General features: G+C 49.1%; 2 protein-coding genes across 4 annotated transcripts; one reads left to right on the top strand and one right to left on the bottom strand.

Moving 5' to 3' along the window:
- Positions 1-216: 216 nt before the first annotated feature.
- On the top strand, positions 217-20,222 carry CNOT6L (CCR4-NOT transcription complex subunit 6 like). 3 transcript variants are annotated; one of them, XM_068188245.1, is made up of 12 exons: positions 217-370; positions 13,181-13,302; positions 13,410-13,596; positions 13,994-14,079; positions 14,414-14,503; positions 15,280-15,348; positions 15,621-15,778; positions 16,147-16,301; positions 16,576-16,727; positions 17,463-17,687; positions 18,142-18,344; positions 18,503-20,222. In XM_068188245.1, exons 2-12 carry the CDS (start codon positions 13,191-13,193, stop codon positions 18,713-18,715), a joined length of 1,650 nt encoding a protein of 549 aa, XP_068044346.1. In that variant the 5' UTR covers positions 217-370; positions 13,181-13,190; the 3' UTR covers positions 18,716-20,222. The 3 variants fall into 3 exon arrangements, with proteins under 3 accessions (XP_068044346.1, XP_068044344.1, XP_068044345.1); XM_068188243.1 differs by lacking the exon at positions 217-370 and adding an exon at positions 578-711; XM_068188244.1 differs by lacking the exon at positions 217-370 and adding an exon at positions 2,825-2,849.
- Positions 20,223-22,778: 2,556 nt separating this feature from the next.
- Positions 22,779-24,248, bottom strand: LOC137472832 (C-X-C motif chemokine 2-like). The gene is made up of 4 exons (XM_068188254.1): positions 24,095-24,248; positions 23,460-23,595; positions 23,082-23,165; positions 22,779-22,970 (listed from the first exon to the last, which is right to left on the bottom strand). Exons 1-4 carry the CDS (start codon positions 24,159-24,161, stop codon positions 22,811-22,813), a joined length of 447 nt encoding a protein of 148 aa, XP_068044355.1. The 5' UTR covers positions 24,162-24,248; the 3' UTR covers positions 22,779-22,810.
- Positions 24,249-24,370: the final 122 nt, after the last annotated feature.

Here is a 24,370-nt window from a genome sequence, read left to right as displayed (position 1 = left end):
AGGGGTAAAGGGGGCCGGGAGTTCTATCGTGCCCCTGCCGGAGCTGCCGGAGCCCGTCTGTGAGCGCTGACACGGCCCCGCGAGTGCCCGCGCTCCCCCCGCCGCGGCCCCGGCACCGCCCGCCGCCGCCTCCCCGCGCCCGCCCCCGTCTCCTCCGCCCTGCGCGCCCCGGCCGCCGCTCCTCCTCCTCTTCTTCTTCTTCTTCCTCCTCCTCCTCCTCCTCCTCCTCCTCGCCGCCGCCGCCGCCCCGCCGCCGCCGCCCGGGCCCCGCGGCTCCGTCCCCGCTGCCCGCGGGCCGCCGCCCGCATGTCGTGTGCGCCCGCCCCGCCGCGCCGCCGCCGGCCCCGCCGCCCCGCCGCGCCGCATGCAGGTGAGAGCGGGCGGGCGGGAGCGGCCCCGCCGCCATGTCGGGCCCCGCCGGCAGCGGCGCGGCCGGGCCGCGGGTGCGGGGGGTGCGGGCAGAGCCCCCGCCGCGGGGAGATGGCGATCGGCGCCGCGGGACAGCCCCGGAGGCCGCGGCCGCGCTGCGGCCGGAGCCGGAGCTGCCCGAGGGGATGCCGCGCTCGCCTCGGAGCCGCGGGTGGCGGCCGAGGGGAGAGCCGTGCTCGTGGGGCCGATTACGGGCACGGGTGGACGAATCCCGGCCGTGGCCGTGGGGCAAATCTCAGTCGTGGGGTGAAGCCGGGCCCCGGAGTGAACCCTGGCCGTGAGGTGAGCCTCAGCCGTGGGACGAACCCCAGTCGAGGGGCAGATCCCTGTCGTGGGGTAAACCCCGGCCTCGGGGTGAGCCCCAGCTAGGGGGTGAGTCCCGGCCGTGGGGTAAATCCCAGCCTCGAGGTGAGCCTCAGCCCCGGGACTAATCCCAGCCGTGAGGTGAGCCACGGCTGTAGGGTGGTACGTGGCCGTGGGGCGAATCCCGGCCACGGGACTCGCTTGGCCCCAATCCCCTTCACGTGCCGTGATGGGATCTTGGCCTGGCTCTGTGGGTGACCCCAGCGTGTCGGTGAGGGTGTGTCTGGGGTGACGGTACTTTTAGGCTTAGGGTGTTTTGGGGAGATGCTGGTCTCGCCCCCTTTTCCCAGTGCTTTCTCGGTGGTCGGCAGCAGTTCCGTAGGAGGAGGATGACAGGAGTGTCACCTGCAGTAAAACCTGGGCTGCCAGCCCAGGCGTGGTGCTTGCAAAGGAAAGCACGCACTTAAACACTGAGTTTCCTTACAGTCTGGGGCTCGCTTGTTAAACTGGAGTGCTGCTAAATGTGGTGGAGGGCTCTGTTGCTCCCAGCCACACCACATTTTATCTGACCTTCTGGAAATCTTTAGACCAGTGGCTTTTATCGGGCCCTTTTGGAAACTTTGAATAGGCTGAGTATTTGTTTTGGGGAGGCATAGCTTCTCCTGAGTTGCCATGCTGATAAGGATTTTACACGGCCTTGGTTAAGCAGGGAATTTCTTACAGTTAAAATGTGAAGCTCCCCCGCAACTCAGGGCTAAGCTAGCGGGGCAAACACCCACCCAGGAGTTGTTCATGGCGTGTAGACATGGCTGATAATGAAAGTGATGGCAACGTGTTTATTTTTAAAAAGAAAAAAAAAAAGGCACATTATTCCTCTCGACCCAGGGAATTCCTAGAGTCATTGTATCATCCTGTATCCCCGTTTGGAGGGCCATGGAGCTCTGGTGAAGGCAGAGCACGGCCTGCCAAGGATTTTCTGTGCTCTCCTTGTGAAAAATAGGGAAAGTGGTCCTGCCACACATCCCTGTCCCGGAGGGCAGCATCCATGGGCATGGCTGTGGTGCCTCCTGGCAGATCCAGGCTGGCGGGACGCTGAGTTTTGCTTTGTGCCACAGCCTGACCCGGGGTCCTGGACAGAGCCCTGCTCCCTTCCCCGCCGAGGGAGGTGTTTCCAGCTTGATGGTAGAATTTTGCTCTGGAGCAGACGGACAGCGTGCACTGCTGACACCTCACTGCTCCGTGCTCTGGAATAATGATCCAGCCTGCAGGATGGTGTTGGTTCACCTGAACACAGCTTGTGTTTAAGCTCCAGCCCGGGCATTACATCTCCTCCAGAGGTGACTCCAAAAGCCCCGTGGCAGTGCGCCTGTTGGGTTTCACAGAACAGTGGAAATTCTGCAGTGCTCTGCTGTCTGCTAAACAAACCCTGTTAAACGCTTTCAGTTTTGTTCCCTTCTTACTATTAAAAGCGGGGGCTGCTCTGAGTGCTGAAGTACAGCACAATTTAATTTATTCCCTTTTATCTCTTCCTACAGGGGCTCTTTCTCATTTAGTTTGTGCGTTTAATTGAAGGCTAAAACTCAGTGTAAACAGCCCATAGGTGTTCCTGTGCAAAGTTTCGTTTTCTCCCACCCTTGGAAGGCCAGACCCTAACATGTCAGGGCTGAGACTCCCCATCAGCAGACTACTGGACAAACTCAGCCCAGCTGCAGCAGGAAAAAGGCAGAACTTTGCAGATCCGTGTCGGTGCCTGTGGAGTTTCCCACCGGCTCCGCAGGGCGAGCTTCTGCTGGCACAGCTCTGTGCGCGGTGCCGGAACGTGACCCGTGACTGACAGAGCTGTGCCAGCGCGAGTCCCGGCTGCAGGAGCAGACTTATCTGCACAAGTGCACTCTTACTGATAGAGCTTGTTTTCCTTTCCTGAAGGGTGTTTCTCCCCATCCCTGGGAGCAGCGCTGCTTCCAGGGATGGAGCCTGCTCAGGCATTGATCTGCCTGGCTGGGAAGAGAAGGAAGGGGAAGGCTGCTCCGGGTGCATTTGCCATGTGTGGCTCTCCTCTTCCCATCCAGAATCTGTAGGAGCCCCATCACATTTGCAGGGGGAATCCTCTTGTGGAAGTAAGTGACTTTATGGCTGTTCTCTTTCCATGGGATAAAACTCCCATTTCGTGGGAGAAACTGGGAGTATTTTGTTGTTTCTCATTAACAGCCATGGTTTTGTAAAAAGCCAGGCAGGTTTTTGACCAAGTTTAGCTTTCACACCAGTCCTGGGAGAAAGAAGCCATAAAGTAATCCCAAGGCATGTGTGTGGACTCTATTAGGAGAATGAAAGAGCACCAGTAGAGAAAAATTAATTAATTTCCACACTGGGCAAGCCTCTACTTAATTTCAATCTAAACCACCAAGAATTAAAACTTAGAGTTAGGTAGATTGCAGCAACCACTGTCTTTTTTGTTTGAGCCAATGTGCACAAATGGGGGGATGTGTTTCTTTTTTCTTATTAAAACCTTCCCCAAGGTTTTAGGTGATAAAATTATCCATCAGTAACGTGCCTAATTTGCAGGCAAACTTTCTGGAACCACCCCCAAGAAGTTCGGCTCCTGTCAGCTGTAATCTGCTGGACACTTTTGGGTTACTGGGGCTTAAAAGGGGAGATAAATCCAAATAAGTGCTTACTTTTTACTTGCTTACTGTTTAGTGGAAAGAGGTTTGGGGAATGCCTGTAACCTGATTTGCAGACTACTGAGAAAGCAAAAGTAACAGTGGAGCTTAGTTTTTTGGGAGCATAAGATGGCATTTGTGAAAACTTTAGAAAAATAAGTTAAAATATGTCTTAGGCATATTTAGATTCAGGAGGATTTGCTGTGGATTTAGTGCTTTAGAGCATTAAATGCTAAGCCGCTTGTAATATTTTTTTTTTGGTCCAGATTCTGTGGTTCTCTTGATGGCAGGCTGTAATCAAGGCTTGGGTGCTTGTTACAGTGACAGTGTGGTGTAACTTCACCTTCTGATTAATTATTTGGGTTTCCAGTGATTTGTATGTGCAGCTTCTGCATCTCACCTGTAATGATTAAAAAAAAAAAAAAAAACAAACCAAAACAAACAAAAAAAAAGAGGTTTCTTTATGAAGATCCTTAGGTGGTGACAGTATTTCTGGAATTCTGCTGCTCTCCTTCCCTGTCTTTTGTGCACCTGGGGCTGTTGTCAAACTTCCACCACAAGACTACCCCAGAAAGTTCAAATTAAAGTAAACTGAAGTGTCTGGCAGGAAATGGCAGAAAGAACTTGACATGCACAGGACTGCTGGTCCCATTTGTGCCTTCAGATCTCAGAGCTGGATGCAGAGAGCACAGTGGAAGGCCTTTAGCTGAACTTGCTGACTGGCTCTGTTGGCAGCTTAGTAAATTCATAAAAGGGCTAAGTGACACCTACCTCCAATGGCAAGGTACTGAGCCTGACTTGGGTGCTGCTGTGTGGAAGAAAAATCCTCTCTAGGAGTTAAAAACGAGAGGAAAAAAAATCCACACTCCCCCCAAAACAAAAACAAACACCAAACTGAAGTTACTCTAAATAAAAGAGAGCACTGGAAGAAAATCTTCCAGGAATCCTGGCAGTCTCTTGGGCATCTCCTTACAGAAATGTAACTTTAGGAGTGTTCAGCCACCACCAGGAAGCGATTGGATGGGTAGTCATGGAAAACAGAATTAAAGAAAGGCAGAAATGCTCTGTGTGCTGTCCTGCAAGGAACACATTTTATCCCTTGGAGGGGGAGATGTTAAACCAGCACTTAGAAAAATGCTCCAGGACAAACAAAAAGCAGCTCCAAGCAATTGTAGCTCCGAGTGAGGTGCAGTCAGTGAGCACAGGGATTTTGGGAGCTGCACCCAGACCAGGGGAGAGAAGAGAAGCCCAGTGAGCTGTTGAGTGTCTTACACACAAATCATTTAAGTACAGTTTGTAGGTCGTGTGTGCTCACCCCTACTCTGGCATTTCCCGAGGGCAGTCATTAGTGCTGTTATGACTGCACAGCACTGTTTATGCTCAGCATTCACCTAGGTGGGGTGTACTGTCTTCCCCATTCTGCTTGCCTGGGTGGGGAGGAGCTTGGTGGTTCTTCTGAGAAAGTCAGAAAAGATGTGAATAAAATGGCTGTGGGACTCCAAATGCAGATTTGCAGGGTATGAAGGCTGGGGTGTAAACGCATGTTCTAAATTAAAATTTTCCCTTCAGCAGGAGTTTAGTTTTGGGTTCCCCCCACTTGCAGCTGGAGGGTTGGGAAATTTCAGACATGAAGAGACAAATCCTTCAGAACAGCCTGCCACCATCCCTGTTGATTTGAATCTGGATTATTCCTTACCCTAAACAAAGCATAAAGGGAAATCTCTTGTGCCCTCAGCCAGGAGCAGCGGGAATTTTTATGGAGGCAGCTCTTGTCCCATGGGCCTTTCCCCTTCCCAAGTCCTGCACCCACATGTACTCTCCAGAGGCTGTGTTGGGGACAGGAATGCAAAGCAAAGCTCCTTTATCCTGGCCACCAGCCCTTCCACAATTACCTCTGCAAGTCAACAGCTCCCCACACTGCTGCTTCCAACAGCATGGAAGGGAAGGCCCAATTAAACATCTTACATGATTTTTTAAAGGCAAAAAAAGTTCCTAGGCTGAGGCAGCTCTGCAGGCTGCAGGAGAGGGAGCAGTGTTTAGCCTTGTGTTGCTGCAGAGGCACCCTCCTCCTTGCTTCGGTGTCAAACACATCTTTTTAAGTTCATCAGATTCCAGGAGTACAAATGAAAGTACAAAACCCATAAGCTTTAGGTCAAGCTGTTAATAATAATCAGGGTTTGTGGCTGGTGTTCAAGTTTGCTGTTTACCCTTTAGGGCAGCTGAATGAATTGCTCGGGTAGTTTTCCCCTTGCTTTTCAGGAATGCTTCCATCTGAGTGAACATCTTTGTGCCTTCTAATCACAGATTAGTTTTGGTTTGTTGTGTTTTTTTTTTTTCCTTCCTAAGAAATCAATCTAAAGGCCCTTTCAAAAAGTTCTGAATTTAAGCACCATCTAAAAAGAGTGCTGAAGCCTTCCTTCTGCAGATTTGTAGCTCTTTTTTTCTCCATAGGATACTCCAGGAAAACTGAGAAAGGAGGAAAGCAGAAAACATACTTTGTATGCTTTGCTGGATATCACCATCCTTTGTGAGATCACAAGGGGAGGGTGTATGTCACTAAAAAAAACCCTTTTATCCTGAGTCAGCCTTGACACGTGGAGAATATCCTTTGCTCTTCCTGCTTCCCCTATAGCTCAAAATTCAATTTCTACTTATTGTGTTACATTAATTTACAACTGGCCCTGGCAGTGGGAAAGAGCTAGCACAGGATGAACGGCTGCCCAGGCAAAATTCCCACTTGTGAACGCCTTTCCTTGAATCCCTGTTTGTTCTGGAAGGTTAAGAAAGCAAAAGGAAAGCAAGGCCAGATGCCTTCTCACATACCAGAACAGTCCCAGGTGCCAGGAAGAGCCGGGCTCACCTTTTTTTTTTTTTTTCCTCCATCCAAGTCACATCTTGCCACTGGGAGCAGGTCAGTCTCCAGGGACATCTTTGTACCTGTGCAAAGAGCCTCCTCCACCTCCTTAGTCTGGAGCAAAAGACTGGGAAGGAGTGGAGTGCACCAGAGGAGTTAGGATTGTTTGGAGTGCATGAGAGAAGTGCATCTATTGAGTATTTTGAGACCTGTGGATAGACCAGGAGGTTTGAGACTAGGCCTGTGCTGAACTACAAGGTGTTTTTCTGCCTGCTCTAGGAACCCCCAGGTGCTTCCTGTGCAGGTAGAGGGGGAATAGTTCCGTTTTAAGTCATTGGCCATCTATTTCATGGCAGCTGCAGGTCTGAACAAAACAACCCTGGACGTGGGGAGATGAGTATAACTCACAAGTATTTTCTGCTTGGAAAATTACCTGGTTGAAAACCTCAGGCTGTCAACAGGGCCCCAGCATTCCTGAATCCTTACCTGCCTCTTGACCTACCCAATGTGTCTGTGCTCTTCCTTTACTCTCCATTTCTGTACAGCAGGGGAGGTAGCACCAGGCCTTTGGACTGCATTTTGTCTTCTTTAGCTTCCTTTCAGAGAGCTCTCAGCTGCCAGTATGTTAAGAAATACCAGAAAATCAACCCGTTTGAAAAACTACAGCAAAACTTGCCAAAGGTATTCCCTGGCTTTAGGTGAAATCCTTTCAAGTGGCTGAACAGAGGAACCCACACAAGCTGAGCCTCTCTTCTGGAGCAGGTTACCCAGAGCAGCTGTGGCTGCCCCTGGATCCCTGCAAGTGTCCAAGGCCAGGCTGGACAGGGCTTGGAGCAGCCTGGGACAGTGGAAGGTGTCCCTAGCCTTGGCAGGGGGTGGAACTGGATGGGCTTAAAAGTCCCTTCCATCCCAAAACAGTGTGGGATTCTGTTTGGAAGTTTAAGTATGGTGTAAATACTCATGGGAAAGACTGGGATAATCAGATACAGAAGCAGCTGAACTATCTTTCAATATTCAAATAATATGCTTTGCTCAGGCTATTAGGCAAACTTTTTTTTTTAATGCAAATACATTTAAACACATCCTCTGGAGAAGAGGGTTTATTCCTATAAACTGGGGGTTTTTAACAGATCCCTTCTCTCGTCTCTGAGCATACAAGCCCAGCTACTTTGAGCACTAGTGCAGCATCCTGTGGCCTGTTCAGACTGAAAAGGCTCATTTATTGTGCCACTGATTGCAAAACAGTTTCCACTACTGATGTGTGCTTTTTCCTTTGGCTTTTTTTTTTTTTTTTCTTTTTCTTCTTCCTTTTAAAATCACGAGCTTTGACTCATCCAAACTTACCTGTGGTTGAACAAGGCAAGCCTTGTAACCCTAAAGCTGTTTGAATTAAGTTCTACAGTGGCAGATTTCTTTGGATTGTTGAGGGAGAGTAACTTAAGTGTTGCTGGGCTTTGCTTATTTTGTGGAAGTGCTGGCAGTCTCCCAGTGAAAAGGGAAGATGACACCGTGGCTGTGGAAATAGTCTAATTTCTTTTCTCCTAGCACAAACTTTGCTGTGAAGGATGAAAGGGTATTGATGATTCCAACTGTATCTTAAGGTTGGTTCATTGAGAAGACCTCAGCGTGCACGGATTCATAATTTGTGTGTAGTTTTGCTCAAAACGCAGGTCAATAGCTGACTCCTCTCCAGGTATTGATCCTGAGGAGTTGAGTGAGGCACGGTGTTGGCTCTCAGTACAGCCCGAGCAGGGTCTGTATCATCTCTGAGGAGTAACTGCATGGGTGCCAGATCAGCTTTGTCACTAAGGCAGCCCTTCCCCTCACGGCTCGGAGGGACACTGGCACACCACGGCCCTGCCAGCTCACTCTGCTCGTGCTCCTGGGAGTTCCCTGTCTCGCCAGTCCCAGGAAAACCTCCTGCTTTAAGCTGCAGCCATACTTGGCTGCTTCTCTGCCATGCCCACAGCCCAGGATGGTGTTTGGTCTTGATGCAGTGCTGGCTTCTTCTTTCCCCAGACTCCCGGTGACTTCAGCTCCTAATCCTTTAAGCCACTCTGTCCTGGATCTCATTAGAAGCCCAGCACTCTCCAGGGGATGGAGCAGCCTTACAAATGGGTCATTTCTCTGAAACAGTGCAAGATACTTGTGTAAATAAACAAGCACGCTGTTTAAACCAGCCCTTTGGGGCCTTCTGATGACCTTTATTTACAGACTGGCTGCTGGTAACACTTCTTGCCCTCCTGTAGCCCCTTGCATGCATTTCTGGTAAGCAGAGCCTTATTTTGGGGAGCAGCCTGCCCTGTGTTTGCATGTGAAGCAGCCTCAAGAGCTGCTCTGGAAGCACAAAGTGTAAAAGGCACCTGCAGACAAAGGCAGGTATCACTCAGTGACCTGATGTGGCTACCCAGGAGTTGTCATGCACACACTGAGAGGTAACAGGCTGTTTCCAACAGGGCAACAACTGTTCCTGTGGAGTGAGGGCTGAGTCTTAACGAAGCACAGCAATAAAAAGCAGCTGTGTAATGCTCTGTAGGATTTCCATGCAGTAAATAGTTCAGCTGGTCCTGTAAGTGGGGGTGTGACATGGAGGAAGAGGAAGGGTGGAAACCTGGATATGCTTGTGTTACCTGTGATTTAAGAAAAGACTGCTTCATTTAGAGGAGATGAGGGAATGAGGGGAATAACTAGTGGGTGTATGTCATTGGGACAATTAGCATTTCCATCAAGTGAGTGCCAGTTGGCTCTGGAATTAATCAAATACAGCTTGTTCCCTCCCTTCCCACTCCTCCCCTTGGCTTTTGCTGTTTGCTTCTGACTTGTCTGTGCTTCTCTGGGCTGACAGAGATAATGTGGAGCCCCCTGGGACCCCAGCACCACTGAATTTACTGCCAGCTGCAGGTTCCTGGTTACCTCTTACCTTTCCCTATTCCCAACTTGAATTTCCTTGTGCTCTGTGTCGGACTTCCCTCAGGGATTCTTTCAAATCTCCTCAAACATTGTTTTTGAATTGTTTGGGTTTTTTTAAATAAAAAAACACGATGAGGCATTTATATTTGATTCCCTGTTAATCTCTATGCCCAATCAGGGTACTTGGAATAAGAAGCTGGAAAGACACAGTACCTGGGAAGGCAGACTCGGTGCTCGTTGAATTCTTGGGAGAGGCAGTGTACACAGAGGTGGTTGGACACATTGCTGCAGTAAAGCACTGTGACAAAAGCTCAGATCCACGCCAAAGACGATCAGAATTCCCCATTCTCCAATATTTTCTTGCTGATTTATACACACTAGATGCTGTATATAGGGATATAGCAAATAGTTTACCTTAAGCTAACACATCTGTACATACCCCAGTATTGGCAGGTTTCTTGGAATCCCCTTTCCACACCCTTGAACAATCACCTGATTTTCCTCCCTCCCGGAGCACTCCAAGCCAGTTTTTGTGTTTGTGGGTATTGGCTGTGCTTCTCTTCTCCTTGGGAAGGCTGAAATGGGGAGACTTCTGTCACACTCCCCTAAAAGCAGAGCAGTGCAGACAAGCAGCCTTCCTCTCCCCGCTTTGCAGCCACTCAGGCCTGATTACAGAACACAGAAATAGAGAGAACACAGAATTGAACAGATCCAAATGGTGCTGTTTCCCAGCTTTCAGCCCAGCTCCCCAGCCTTGGACAACGTGTGTGTACACACGCGCACGTCCCGTCAGCCAACAGGATCGCTAATTCCTGGGAGGGATCACCATATGGAAGGGGATGGACAGTCAGCTGTGCTCACAGGAAGGAAGAGCCACTCAGGCCTGGCTGCTGGATTGTTTCCAAAATGCTTTGGCAGCTTGAGTCATCCATGTACAGAGGCTGGGGGAAAAAGAAAAAAATAACAAAGAATGTCACTGGGCTGAAGACGAGGGTTTGGAGCTGTGCCAAACATCCATGAACACAGGGCTGCAGCAGGAGGCGGGCACAGCTCTTCTCCATTTGCCTCCTCTTTTATGCATTGAGGTATCAAACAACTCGAACAAAACACCTCATGGTCACTGTAATTTAAGAAATGCATCTTCTACACTCTTTGGGGAAGGGACTGTGTGTTTGAAACCCGGAAGTTCCTGTTGTTTGCTGCCCAAAAAACATTTCTTCCTGTTAAAAGCTTCTGCTGCAACCCAGTAGCTCAACCTTTGCTCTCTGACACTTTTCACACCTTCAGTAGCGTCCCATTACTCATTTCCTTTCTCTAGGGTTTAAATGATAGTCATTTGCATGCCTCATACACAAAAACAGCCCGGCAAATAAAACAGCAGAAAACCCCAAAAGTCCAAGTAAAAGGCAGGCACAGACCTACTGGTGGAAACACAGTCTGTCCCTGGCCCTTTTTCTATCCACCCCAGAGAGCTGCTTAGGCTCACCCAGGACCACACTTAGGGTTGCAACTGAGTAATCCTGCTCTACCACTCCCCTCTGGGTTTTTGGACCCAAAGAGTTCCATTAGGAACCCCCAGAGTTTAAATATTGTTCTTACTAATGCACTGATGTCCTTATTTCTAGGTTTTCTTTAATTTACACAAAATGAGGAAGAGATTCTGTGTTTAATTTACACAAAATCAGGGTTGGATCTATAGCAGAGAGCAAGTTTTAGTAGCTTCAGAAGTTTTCCAAGAGGAGCCTTCAGGAGAAAAGCCTGCCAAAATTTGCACTGATGCACATCGCATTTTGGAGTTAACGGATTCAGGGAACTCAGTGTAGCTCCCTGAAGACTGAGCAAAAACAGGTTGGGATTTCTGGATATTGTTTTAGTTCCAGGACAAGCAGAGTGGGAGACAGGAATGGAAGGAGTTGGGAACCTGGGCAGAATCCATTTTTTGCTTAAGAACAAAATTACACACAGTGACTTTCAAGTCTTGCTCAATGTTGCTGTGATGCAGAAGGAGAAAAAAAAAGCATTTGATTTAGGTTTGTTTTCCCCTTTCTATAACTGTGGCAATGACACTGCTGCCTGTTTGACTCACCACGATTTCAGAGCAATATTAAAGTGACTAACAGCTGAAAAATGTGTGTGTCCTTTGCCTCCCAGCTCAGGGCTCACTTCTCTGGCCACACATCGCTCTGCACTGGCAGAACACTTCTATATTTCAACATCATTTATTTGGGTGCCCTGCCAAGGAGCAGTCCTGGAGCTTTCAGATGGTGTCAAGGGGTCAGTTGGCATTTCTGGGCTGGTGTGGATGGACAGGGGGTGGCTCAGGTGGTCTCAGCACCATGGTTTTAAGGACTTCATCACAGAGCACTCACCCAAATCCTGTGGTTTGGACTGCAAAGTTTGCCTCGTCTTTGGTCCAAGGGCCGTAGAGGTACAGATCAGTTTAAGATCTGACAGATGAAACGGCAAGGGCGGTGGAATAGGGCTCTTGTGGCCTGGCAGGGGCTTTGAGGAGTCTGTTCAAGTGTTGCCCACTTTTACACCAGCACTTGAAGAGTGAGGATAAATCCAGCAAAATGCAAGCACCAGAGATTTGGCACTCCCAAAGCACAGCCTGCCTCTGTTGGGGGGAAAGGCCGTTCTGATTTTGGGGTTCTGGAGCAAAGATAGAAGGATTTCAGGTGTAATCCCTTGTCCTTAAGTTACTGGTTCCCTTCATGGCCCCGTGCCAGGCAGCGTGAGCGCAGAATCCTCTTATCCCATAGCTCTGCTGGTCGTGTGACCTCACCTGGAAATTACTGGGGGCTATAATTAGATGTGGGGCTCGCATTTGCCCCTTCAGTTTCCTTGGGCCTTCGTCAGGGAAGGAAGCAGCAGCCCTGTAACTGAGACCCTTGGCAGGGGACAACCCTGACAGCTCCTGCTCCGTGCCAGAACGCTGATCTGGCTGTCAGCATCAGCTGGAAAACACTGCAGGACTTGACCCTCATAGAGGGAAAGTGGCATCTTTGGTTAGCTGGACTTGCTGAACAAAACCCTCAGCTTGTTACCTCAAATTCAAGTTGGAGCTGCTTGAAGAGCTACACAGCTACTGCAGCTGGCTGTAGGAGAGTCTGTATGAGGGAAGAGCTGCATCCTCTGGAGCAGCTGCTTTGGATTTGTATGAAATCAAGGCTCCTGGATTTTGTGTGTCTGGGGAGGAAAAGACCAGCCAACAGCGGACTCGGCTAACCTCGCATTTTTAAATCACACACAGAGTCCTGCTCAGCACAACAACCTAGGGAGGCATGGAATAAAACCTCTCCCTGTGTCCCCTGGCAAGTGGATGGTTTTTGAATGGGACATCAGAGCTCCTGTCTGACAGTCAGGACAATTGGATTAATTTGGTGTGCACAGGCTCATCCTTAGGCTTCTGATACTCACATTTTGCACTGGGCTGGAGCCCTTTGTGCCCCAGAACTGGTAAATGGGAGCTTTACCTGAGCTCTTTTTACGGCTCCTGGGCCATTAGGAATACAAAGGTCTTGACTGATCCTGAGCATGAAAAAACACCGAACACAAAAGCTGGATAGTTAATGGGAAAATGGAGCTAATTCCCCCTCAGACTGCAATTTCGAGCCTTGTATAAGTGCAGTGGAGAAGGGGGACTTTTGTACGTTTAAGTTAAGAGCCTTCCCTTCAATCCAATCCTTGGTTCCCTGAGCAAGCTACAGAAGGGAGCAATCTGGAAACAGCAGACTGCTTCTGATCTTGTCTGCAGGTTCTGCACACAGCAAACAACTCCATGGGTTATGGGGGATAAACTGGGAAACCCAGCAGGGAACTGCAGAAACCCCAACTTGCTAGGAAGAAATGCTCTTCTCCATCCTGGAATTCTGCCCAGGTGTGAGCACCTGCTTGGCAGCCCCATATTTATTGTGCAGAAACTCTGGGAGGTGTTGTTGCAGGGTATCCCTGGGAAAGGCCAGCTCATGGCAGGACAGAAACGAAGGAATGCTGTGGAGTAACAGTTGTGATGGTCTTTCAGACTAACAGGGATGCCAAAGGAAAAATATGATCCTCCAGATCCTCGCAGAATTTACACCATCATGTCGGCGGAAGAGGTGGCCAACGGGAAGAAGTCGCACTGGGCTGAATTAGAGATCTCGGGTGAGTTGGTTGGAGTTTAAATTCCTACAGCTGGTGCCCTAGACCACCCCAGATCCAGAGGGGTTCCAGAGTGAACCGAAACAGAGTTCCTTGCTTTCCTCTTTCAGGGAGAGTGCGAAGCTTAAGCACGTCGCTGTGGTCGCTGACACACCTGACTGCTCTGCACCTCAATGACAACAACCTTACTCGCATTCCACCTGATATTGCCAAGCTTCACAATCTGGTTTACCTGGATCTGTCATCCAACAAACTCAGAAGTTTACCAGCAGAACTAGGAAACATGGTGTCTCTCAGGTGAGGGGAATTATTCTGGTAAACTTCACAAAAAATCTCCAGCGTGGGATCGGGACCGAGAGTTTCAGTTTGTTTCCTGTGCCTATATTTCAAATAATCCTGAAAAACTCCAGGATGGTGCAGAGCTTCTTTTCTAATAATTACTTTTGGGTTCACTGGGCTTTTTTTCTGATTGTTGATATATCACTGTTTCAATCCCTGGTTTCATCTTGGGCTTTGTGGGTTTTTTCCCCCAATGAATGTATTTCAGCTGTGCTTTGACACGGGAAGATTGGCATATCTTTCCATGATAAAATTCAGGGTGAAAAGTGTTCTTTTTGAGGACGAGCAGTGTATGGCACCTTAGGAGTTTCTTCTGCAGTAATACTCACCCAGAGTGTTTTTGCATTTGCTGCAGGGAATTGCTTTTAAATAACAATCTGTTACGGGTTTTGCCTTATGAACTTGGACGGCTCTTCCAGCTGCAAACCCTGGGTTTGAAAGGTGAGCTCTTTCTAATTCCACATTCTTACAAGTTCTCGGGAATCCTGAGCGGGGCTGGCCTCTAAACCTTCCTCTATTACGTCAACGTTTTCTTACAGGTTATTTTAAGCATTGAGGTGGTAGCAAAAACGACCAGGCAGTTGGGAAAACAATGCTTCTCTTTCTTAATGCTGCTAAACTTCCTTAGGAGCTCATTTTGAATCTGCAGTCAGGGAAATAAACCCTTTAACCTGCTGAGTTAATTTGTTCTGATTCTGGGAGATTTTCTTTGGGTGGAAAGCCTCAAGAAAGGCAGGCAGCTGATCCCCCCGCTGTTGTTTTGTGCTGTTGGCAGGCAATCCTTTATCCCAAGATATTCTCAGCCTCTACCAGGATCCAGACGGAACCCGAAAGCTACTGAACTACATGCTTGACAATCTAGCAGGTACAGCCCTAGGGATCTGGTGCAAAAAGGCTTTAAAAGTAGGATTTTCTGTTAAAACAAGACTCTCAACCACTGGAGGGAGAGTATTTCTTCCCTGCCGTAGTGTTTTTGTCAGGTGGCTCCAGTCATATCCCAAAACACACCCTCACACCCAGTGGAAGAGGCTGATGTGTACTGTCTAAGGGTCTCCCTTGTTACAGCCAAATGTTCTCTGTTCTCTTTGAAACCCTTCAGTTACCACCCAAGGGCAAATGTCTGCCCTGCTGAAGCCATTTTGGTTCTCCCCACCAGAAATAATCATTTGAATGCAAGCAGAATGTCAAATTTAGCTCGAGAAGCACCAAAGCCATTAAGAACATCCAGTACCTGACCTCAGTCCTGCTTTGTGGCTCTGTAACTGAGCCTTCTGCTTTGCCACTCGATGTCTCCGAAGTTAAGGCACTGCAGGAATGATGGATGCAGGGCGAGGTTCTTGGAGAAGGGATGGCTGAACCATGCCAGGATTTACCCCTCCTTCTTCAGCAGATTATTCAATGTGCAGGAGTATTTTGATGGTGCTTCTAAATCTGAAAACAAGAGACAAAAATAGTCACGAATCTTAAAAATGACAAATTTTTCCCTTACTAGAGCTACTCATTTAAATGATTTTTGCCTCCTCTGAAGACTCGGGCAGTTGGGGATGCAAAACACATTATTGTTCAGTCATCACTTTGACTTAGGAACTGTAACTTACAAATAGAAACTCTGAATTAATCACTGGTTTAATTTTTTTGTAGTTCATCCAGAGCAGCTGCCTCCAAGGCCATGGATTACTTTAAAAGAACGAGACCAAATTCTGCCCTCAGGTAAACCTGTGCTCACAAGGTGACACACTGGGAAACTTAGCTTGGGCTTCACTTTCCTGGATCAGAGTGAAAACAGCAATTTGTTCATTTGCACTAGAAAAATTAACCTACGGCTGTGCTGTAAATACCATTTTTGTCATTTGAACGGGATGCTGGGCATTCCTTTTCCACATTGGGCTTTGTCACAGTTCTTCCAGCCACTCTTGCCCAAGCCAAAGAGACAATCTCCAGAGGCTGACAACCTTTCCCTTTCTCTCTCTCTCTGCTTGCAGCTTCATTTACAGTTATGTGTTACAATGTGTTGTGTGATAAATACGCCACCCGGCAGCTCTATGGTTACTGCCCATCTTGGGCACTCAATTGGGAGTACAGGAAAAAGGGAATCATGGAAGAAATCGTCAACTGTGATGCAGACATCATTAGTCTTCAGGTAATAAAACATAACTGCACTTTGCATCAGAAACAGAAAGCATGAGCCTCCACTTTAGGATTAAATGTTCCCTTGAGAGCACCATAGTCACCTGCTCAATAGCAAATTCCAGATCTTCCCAATGCAAGCTGCATATCCTTATTCCAGTGTCAAACACACCAGGTGGGGTCTACTGCTCTTCAAAATGCACCTGTCACTTTGCCTTTGGGAGGGATTCCAGGAAATCCAGGAATGCATATCCATTCCCAGCAGGCCATTAGTCTAGGAAGGGACATGGATTGTGCAGCTTTTCTGACTGCAAGCCAGGGCAGGCACAAGGAAGGGTTTCCTTCACTTCTTCAGCCTGAGGTGTTTGTGTACAATTCCAGGAAGTGGAAACGGAGCAATACTTCACCCTTTTCCTGCCAGCCTTGAAAGAACGGGGATACGACGGATTCTTTTCTCCAAAGTCACGTGCCAAAATCATGTCCGAGCAGGAGAAAAAGCATGTGGATGGCTGCGCGATATTCTTCAAAACAGAAAAGTAAGGGACAGCAGCAGCTTCTAAAACTTACACTAAAACCTCAGAACAGCTCCCAGTAATAAGGATGGAAGTTTCCCAAAGCCTGAGCTGCCTCTGAGAGTTTTCACTGCTTCCAAAGAGAAAAATGCAGCTCTCGGGTCGTGTCTAGTACCATCTGGAGTGGTTTGGAAGAGAGGGAGCCTGTGGGAGCAGACAGGGATGGTTTTCAGATGGGGACACTGCCACGGGGGCTGTGGTCACAGCTGCTCACTGTGGTACTCTCCCCGTTGCCCAGGTTCACTCTGGTGCAGAAGCACACGGTGGAGTTCAACCAGGTGGCCATGGCCAACTCGGAGGGCTCGGAAGCCATGTTGAACAGAGTGATGACCAAGGACAACATCGGAGTCGCCGTGGTGTTAGAGGTGCACAAGGAATTATTTGGAGCAAGTGAGTATGACTGTGGTGTCCTCACTGCTACTCAGCTCCACGGACAGGCACGAGTTATTCCCAGGTAATCCATGCTGTTCCCGTTGGTGGCGCAGCCAAATGCAGCCCATCGGTGGCTCAGACAGGCACAGATGACATGGTCTGGTTGTGCTCACAGCAAGATGCCCAGCATTTGCTTTTCTCCTTTCAAGCTTTTAGCCCTGCTTACTTACTCTGTTACATTCTGCTTGAGCAGCTCAGCTTTCCCAAGGTCACTGTGTTTACACACATTTGCTCTTACCAGTAGTTGGCAACAATGTTCAACTTCTATTTTCAACTCTCTTTTCCTCCACTGGATTGACTCCTTCCACTCTCCCCCAGGGATTAGATGTCAGTGCTAATGTACTGATGTGGAAGAAGGAGATTATCAGGTATCTTTTCCTGCCTCTTGATTGACTGACTGTCACATTTTCATTAAGTTTGATCAGATACACCAGACAATTCCAATACAAGTAAAACTGCCAACCTGCTCTGTCTCCATGGCTGGGGTTTTCATGGCTTCAGAGGAGGAGAAATTCTAGGGCTGGAAAGAGCTCCCCGGGCTGTTTACAGGCATTTCAGCAGGTTTAAGCAATGAAAACACATCCATCTGCTGCTGTGTCTGACCCTGTGCCCTGAGAAGCTACACCCCGAGCATGAACAAGCGGGAACCCACTGCATTCACAGAGCCTTTCACTGCTAACGTTGTTTGTCCAGGTATGAAATCGCTTCACGTGGACAAGCAGCTGCTCATCGTGGCCAATGCCCACATGCACTGGGACCCCGAATACTCAGATGTGAAACTCATCCAGACCATGATGTTCGTCTCAGAGCTGAAAAACATCCTGGAGAAAGCCTCGAGCAGGCCCAGTAGCCCGACAGCAGATCCCAACTCTATCCCTCTGGTGCTTTGTGCAGATCTCAACTCACTGCCTGATTCAGGTAAGGCTGGTTTTTTGGCCTGACTTTTAACTTACCTTCTTAGAACGCTCGGGTCCACTTTTTCCTCTGAAGGCCATGGGGTTGTATTGCACTGCCCAGGGAAGGCACTTTCCTAGGAACTGCTGCCTTTGGAAATCTGACTGAAGAGACTGCGAGTCCTCTGGCTGAGTCGCCTCTTTTTGTGCTCAGCTGGACACTCCAGGAGAGCTGGCTGCACCTACAAAAGTGTAGAAGAGCACAGTTAGATCTTAAATAAGTCATTAAATAAACACCTGTGCCTGAAGCAGCAGTAAGAAGTAGGAAAGAAGCGAGTTCCTGATGAAGACTTTCTAAGGAGAGGGGTTTGCTTTGCTAACTCTGATCTCGTGGTGTCTCGGCAGCCTTCTGGTTTTTAACATCCCTGGGCCAAAGCTGTCTTCTAAGCAATTCCCTAAACCCTTCCCGTTGCCCACAGGTGTAGTGGAATACCTGAGCAATGGCATAGTAGCTGACAACCACAAGGACTTCAAGGAGCTGCGCTACAACGAGTGTCTCATGAACTTCAGCGGCAACGGCAAGAACGGAGCCTCGGAGGGCAGGATCACGCACGGCTTCCAGCTCAAGAGCGCCTACGAGAACAACCTGATGCCTTACACCAATTACACCTTTGACTTCAAAGTAAGCCCCGATCTCCGGGAGACGGCAGGCTCTGCTGTGCCAGTTCCCTGACCTTGGCTGCCCCTGGGCTCATGAGGACGGATGCAGGGCGTGCCCTACCCTGACCCCAGCGGCCGGGCAGGCCCTGCCCTCACTGCGCTCTCTCCCTCTCTCCGCAGGGTGTGATTGACTACATTTTCTACTCCAACACTCACATGAACGTGCTCGGAGTGCTGGGCCCTTTGGACCCTCAGTGGCTGGTGGACAACAACATCACGGGGTGCCCGCACCCGCACATCCCCTCGGACCACTTCTCGCTGCTGACACAGCTGGAGCTGCAGCCGCCGCTGCTGCCCCTGGTGAACGGCGTGCACCTGCCCTCCCGCAGGTAGTGCAGCCCCACGGGCTCCCACCTGCCCCACGGACCTGTACACTTGTAAATCCCACTAGATAGGAGTGAAGTATGGCCAACCTTCAGCTGCTTCTTCGAGCTCCTTTCCTTATGCGTTTGATAAGAGATTTTGCACATTTTGGTGCATATTGGTATCATTTGGCACTAGGGCTGGAACCAAAGTATTATTCCCCTTTCCAAGTTTTTAATTTAATTTTTGTTTGTGTTTTGTTGGGGTTTTTTTTTATTTTACTTTAAACTGTCTTTTTCTTTTCAGTAGGAAGCTGCACTTCTAAATGGACAAAAGAGATTTAAAAACTTGCATTTAACATATTTCAAGGTAATGCTTTTTTCCAGAACGTGGCAAATTGAGCCAACATTTTAGGAGAAAGAAAAACAAAACTAGAGACGCTTGTTTTGTAGGAAGAATGTTAGAAATACTGTTTGTTTGAATCCAAAATGGAGACAACTCTGCATCCGACATAAATTTTGCACATTAGCAAAGCACTTAATACCTGACTATAAACGATTGGTAGCATGGCCCTGCCCCTCATCTCAATACTATCAGAAAACCAAAGATAGCCAAGTATGTGTGATCAAATTCGAGCTCTAAATCCTCCTGATTCCAATTTGTTTGGGAGCTGTTGTCAGTCAGGGCTGAACTAAAAAGCTGTTGGTTCCTTCCCAAATGTTAATGCTCTTTGGATGTGTTGGAAATCCTTGTTTTCTTTCCTTTTAATGCTCTGGGTGGCCAGTTCAAAACCTTGTGCCTCAAGAGGCATTAAACATGATGCAATTTTTTTTTTCTGGGGAAAAAAAAAACAAACAAAAAAAAACCAAGTTGTTTGGCTGCTTAATATTTTAAAAAATAGGCACAGTGATAGGAAAAGGTTGTGTCTGTGTTTTTAAGTTTTTCTTTATTCTGCTTTTTTGCTGCTATAAGATTTTCTTGAATTTCTATTTGAAACTTTTCATGCACTTTACTGTTTCTAGTCTCCAAATGTGATATTTTTAATAAATGAAAAACGTTTTCCATGATGTGAATGAAATTTTTAAGCAGATTGATAAGCCTATATTTATGTCTCATTCGTATACTTCAAAAAAAGTCCAATTTGAATTGTGAAATTAGTTTTAAATACAAAAGAGCCGTCTTGTGTCTTGCAAAACTGCCAAGTCAGGCTGTTCCTCTTTAATTAAACATTTCCTTTGTCATTTTATACACAGGAAATTTTCCATAGCGGGGGGAAAAAAAAATCAATTGGACTTAGAGGAGAAACTATTCCCTGACTCTGACTAGGGGCCAGGGAGGGGGTGGAGTAGGCCAGAATGCAAAAATGGGTTCAGCAAAGTGACAACTCCCTTGGAAAAGTGCCTAAAAAATGGGGGTGTCATCTGTGGTCTGGGATCAATTGGAAGCAATGGGAGCTGGGGGAAATTCCTGTGCAGCACTTGCTTTGTGCAAAAACAAAACAAAATAAAGAAAAAAAAAAAAAAAAAAAAAAAAAAAAGGGTGGCGGGGGGAAAGAAAGCCCTTTCCAGAGATGGATTTTCCTCTGGGTGCAGGTATCTCTGTTGGAAATTACCTCAGCATTCCCTTACCTGGCCATGGCACATGGATTGGAGAGCACTGGAAAGTAGAATAGCATGAAAAACTTAATTTTGTGGACATTACCTTTCTGTATTCAGCTGCTGTATGTTTTTGGGGAGTGGGGGGAATGCTCTGCTCCAGAGGCGTGCTCTAACCTGCTCCCCCTGTTCCTCCAGGCACGGTGATCCCAGTGTGAGCAGTGTTTCCTAACCATACTTCACTCCCAATATTTTTTGAGCTGTTTGTATAAAATGGAATTTCCGATTCGCCCGTGATTGTCTATGAACTGTGGAGGAGCCCATTTAGTAATAAAAATCAAAACCCAGCACCAATGTTTTGTAATGTGGGGGTGGGAGAGGACGGGGACAGGAAAACCCAAACCCTGGCAAATGTAAGCTGCTCCAGCTGGATTTTCCTTGGGTTTCTAGTGATGGAAGTGTTACGTTGCAGGAAGGAGTTCCACTGGATTATCTCTGCTGCACTTCCCAAAGCTCATCACGCTGTGTGCTTTCTAACACAAAAATGTTCTTTTAACAGACATTGCACAAAAAAAACAGTATTGTTTATGTTTCAGTCAATGCACATGTTTACCTGCCTCTCCTGTGTGGCTCCCTCCTGTTTTCCTCCTGGTTTTCCCTTCCCAGCAGGAGCAGTGAGGGGATGGTGCTTTTTTTTCCCAGCCTCGGCTCCCAGCATGTTGCAGGCAATACCTGGAAAAAAGGCCCCAAGCCCTTCCCTGCTGCTCACTGCCTCCGTTTGCTTCCCAAAACACGGTGCCTGGTGTCCACTCCCAAGCGACAGCACTGCCTAAAGCCAGCAGAGAAAACAAAAATCCAACACCCTTCTACAAGCAACTTTTTAAAAAAACTCAATCTGGTGAATCTGTCCGATACGGGGTTTTGTCTGTGTATATATACATATACATATATATATATATATATAAAAGAGAATTTTGTACAATGTAGCTGAATATTTCTGCTTCCTTCTTTCACTGTAAGGAGACTGAACCTTACCCAAATTTGGTCACGCACACTCTCTCCCCCTCACCCTTTGGTGTTGCAAGGTGACACAGATCCCAAGAGAACCTGGTGGGAACCACTCACGTCTTAAATCCCCTCTGCCAAGCATCAGCCAAGAACTCACTTGAATTAGAAATAATTTTAGGTGGAGATTATAAACCTCTAGATACAGGTATAGCACAACCCCGCCCTGTGGGAATGGTGAAGGTGAGAGTGATCCCAGTGCTGGGGTTCATCCATCCTCTTTGGAGGCTCCCAAGCCACCTCGTAGTGGTTGCTTTGAGAGCTCAGGTGGTTTTTAAGTCAGATTTCTTTCTTGTGTGTTGCCTTTGCAGCTGGGAGGTCCCATCCCTGAAAAGATGGAAGTGCACGTGGAGCAGGGGCAGCTGCAGTGTCACTCCCGGGCATGCTTACACTACAGTTTTATGGGGATTTACGCCCTGCTTCATGGGAATAGCAGCTTTGCTTTAACATTTGAGAGTGTGTGGGGCTCTGGCATGAGGAAGCACTGCTTGCCCTGGACCTTCAGGCAGCTGGGGAAAGGGAGGTCATCAAACCCCTGAACTACATCTCCCTTCCCTTTAAAAATTACTTTGTTAAAAAGAAATTGCTCACTGTGGAGATGGGATATTGCTCACCCACAATGGCTAGGGCTGAATATCCACCTGTGTACTTCCACATCCTTCTGGAGTCAACAAACAGCCCTTTTGCAACCATTCTTATCCTGTCTGTGGTTCCTGAGGAGCACAGGGCAGGAAGGAGGGGGATACAGAGCCTGGGTGGGTGTTTCCCAGCTTGCCACTGCCCAGGGCCACATTTTTGGCATCCAGCGGGGGTGGGTGGGCAACAGAAATTGATTTGATTCCTGCAGACCTTAAACACCTCCTCCCAGAATGGCCAAGGCAGATTGTAGACAGGGATAATCCTGCACAGGGTCACAAGTCACACCTGTGCCACCTCAGTCCGTGTGGCCAAGGCACGCTAATTGCCGTGCCAGGCTGGGAAATGGGACTCCACAGAATGCCTCAGCCAGGCACTGGGAAATTTCCCACTCCTGTGATTCCATAGCCCAGAGCAGTAGCAGACCCTATCCAACACCTGCAATTACTTGCTCCTGCCAGGAGCTGTCAGGAAAAGGCACCAAATCCTGGAGCAGAGGAAAGGCAGCGCATTCAGAAGCGTCCTTGGCAAAGCAGCCAAAAGCTTCACGGTGCCACAGTCCAGCCTAACTCCCCACTCCAAAAATCCCAATTTTTACACAAATCCAGGCAGAAAGAGCTGCCACAGCCGGGGGCGGCGGGGGGAGCACATTCATCCTTTTATTGGTGGCACCCGGGATGGGCTGTGGCTGCGTGCGGGAACAGCACAGGCACCCAAAAGGGAAGGAAGCAGCGGGTGCCTGAGGGGAAAGCAGGGAAAGGCTCCTGCCCCTGCCGAAACTCCAGGAGCAGAGGAAGCGCCAGCGTTGTGCCACTCAACCCAGCGTGTCTCAGGGCAGGGGGGTTGTGTCATTGCTGTCCCACGAGGAATTCAGAACCGTGGATTCCTGGGATCTGGCCAGTGGGAGGGACGGGGTGGGGGGTCTCCAAGGGGGCCGGCAGCACGGTGCTTCCCGCCGTGGTCGCGGCAATGCTTTTTTGGTGCCATTCCTGCAGATTTTGTGGGACGAAAGAAAGGAAACCGGGAGGGTCGGGGGAAGGGATGGCCCTACCAAGGCGTCGGGGATGCCGGGTGTTTTCCAGCCTCCAGGCATCACGTACCTCTGCATCAGCTTGTGGATGAGCAGCTGGATCCAGGGCGCCTCGGGGGTCACACACACCCGCTTGTTCTTCTTGAGGGTGAGGCTGCAAGGCCGTGAGGCCCTTCAGCCCCACGCATGTCCCTTCCCCAAAGCTTTTCTTACCCACAGAGAAAACCAAACCTCCCAGCTCCCTCAGCATGGATACGAACCCTGGGCAACACAGACATGCAATTTTGGTGCCTTGACCTTAGCACCCTGAGCCTCGCAGGGAGGAACCCACTTGAAACTGGGAAGCAAGAGTCACCCCAACATTTGTGGGCTTCCCCCCTCCACGTATTTCTGCACCAGGACACAAAGGAGCAATTTGCAGGGATTGGTTTCCAGGCTTTACGCTTACATGACCTCCTTCCTCCTGCAGTGAATGCCCGGCGGGGTAACGTCGATGGTGAGGATCAGCCCCAGGTTGATGACGTGGGCGGTGGATCTGATGCACTTGCACCTCATGTTGGTCAGCAGGCTCTCCAGCGACAGACCTGTGCCCCAGGGCAGCCCACACCAGGTCTCGGCCCCCCGTGGGGGAGGCATGTGGGGACGCTATCCCCCTCCCCACTATCCCATCCCATCCCTGACACCCACGGGCTGCTGTTCATGGGGGTTTGCAGCAGGGTTGATCCCTCCCAGCACAGCCTCAAATCTTCTTTTCCTGTATATGGAAGGGGTTTAGCTGCAGGGTTGGAAAATTTAACCAGCATTTTATGAACTAAACCCATTGCCCACCCACCAAGCACTCGAATTTTATGGGGGTCTGAAAGGGAAGCAACTTAAACCCACGAGGCAAATCCCCCCCTCTCCATCCCCAGTACCCTCCTCCAGTTTAGCCACAGGGTTTAAAAGACAAGCTCAAAGATAGGCAAGAACCAAAACTGAAAGCTGAGTAGATAAAACCCACACTCAGCCCCATCTGCGACACCCACTGCCCCTGTCCAGGCGTTTGGAGGGGCCATGGATGGACAGACACCCAAAGGGACTCACCACCCGCCGGCACCGAGCTGCTCAGGAGCAGGAGCAGGGCCAGCGCCAGGGCCGGCAGCAGCCGCATCCTCACTGCCCACCCCGAGCTGCGCCAGGGCTGCTTTATAGCCAGCCCCTCGCCCCAGGGGGGATTTCACAACCCCCTCTGGGGTGGGAAGCGCCGGAGGGGCAGGACAAAGGGGCAGCCCCACGCCTCAACTTCCCTGCCGTCGCTTCCCATGGCTGCACGTGGCCTGTGCTGCCTCCCCGCCAAAAAAAGCAGAAAATGGCCCAGCC

The sequence above is a fragment of the Anomalospiza imberbis genome, chromosome 4, assembly GCF_031753505.1.
Source record: "Anomalospiza imberbis isolate Cuckoo-Finch-1a 21T00152 chromosome 4, ASM3175350v1, whole genome shotgun sequence".
NCBI lineage: Eukaryota > Metazoa > Chordata > Aves > Passeriformes > Viduidae > Anomalospiza > Anomalospiza imberbis.
Note: the sequence above shows the minus strand (reverse complement) of the source record. Positions and strands in the feature narration are given on the sequence as shown.

What these genes read in the sequence shown, in the direction of transcription:
- CNOT6L (XM_068188245.1), top strand. Translation starts at nt 13,191, where the DNA reads ATGCCAAAGGAAAAATATGATCCTCCAGATCCTCGCAGAATTTACACC. An exon ending in CATGCTTGACAATCTAGCAG is followed by an intron (nt 14,504 to 15,279) that starts GTACAGCCCTAG and finishes ATTTTTTTGTAG; the next exon opens with TTCATCCAGAGCAGCTGCCT. An exon ending in CAACTCACTGCCTGATTCAG is followed by an intron (nt 17,688 to 18,141) that starts GTAAGGCTGGTT and finishes CGTTGCCCACAG; the next exon opens with GTGTAGTGGAATACCTGAGC.
- LOC137472832 (XM_068188254.1), bottom strand. Translation starts at nt 24,161, where the DNA reads ATGCGGCTGCTGCCGGCCCTGGCGCTGGCCCTGCTCCTGCTCCTGAGC. An exon ending in CAGCTCGGTGCCGGCGGGTG is followed by an intron (nt 23,596 to 24,094) that starts GTGAGTCCCTTT and finishes CCTGGGGCACAG; the next exon opens with GTCTGTCGCTGGAGAGCCTG. An exon ending in TGCAGGAGGAAGGAGGTCAT is followed by an intron (nt 23,166 to 23,459) that starts GTAAGCGTAAAG and finishes ACGGCCTTGCAG; the next exon opens with CCTCACCCTCAAGAAGAACA.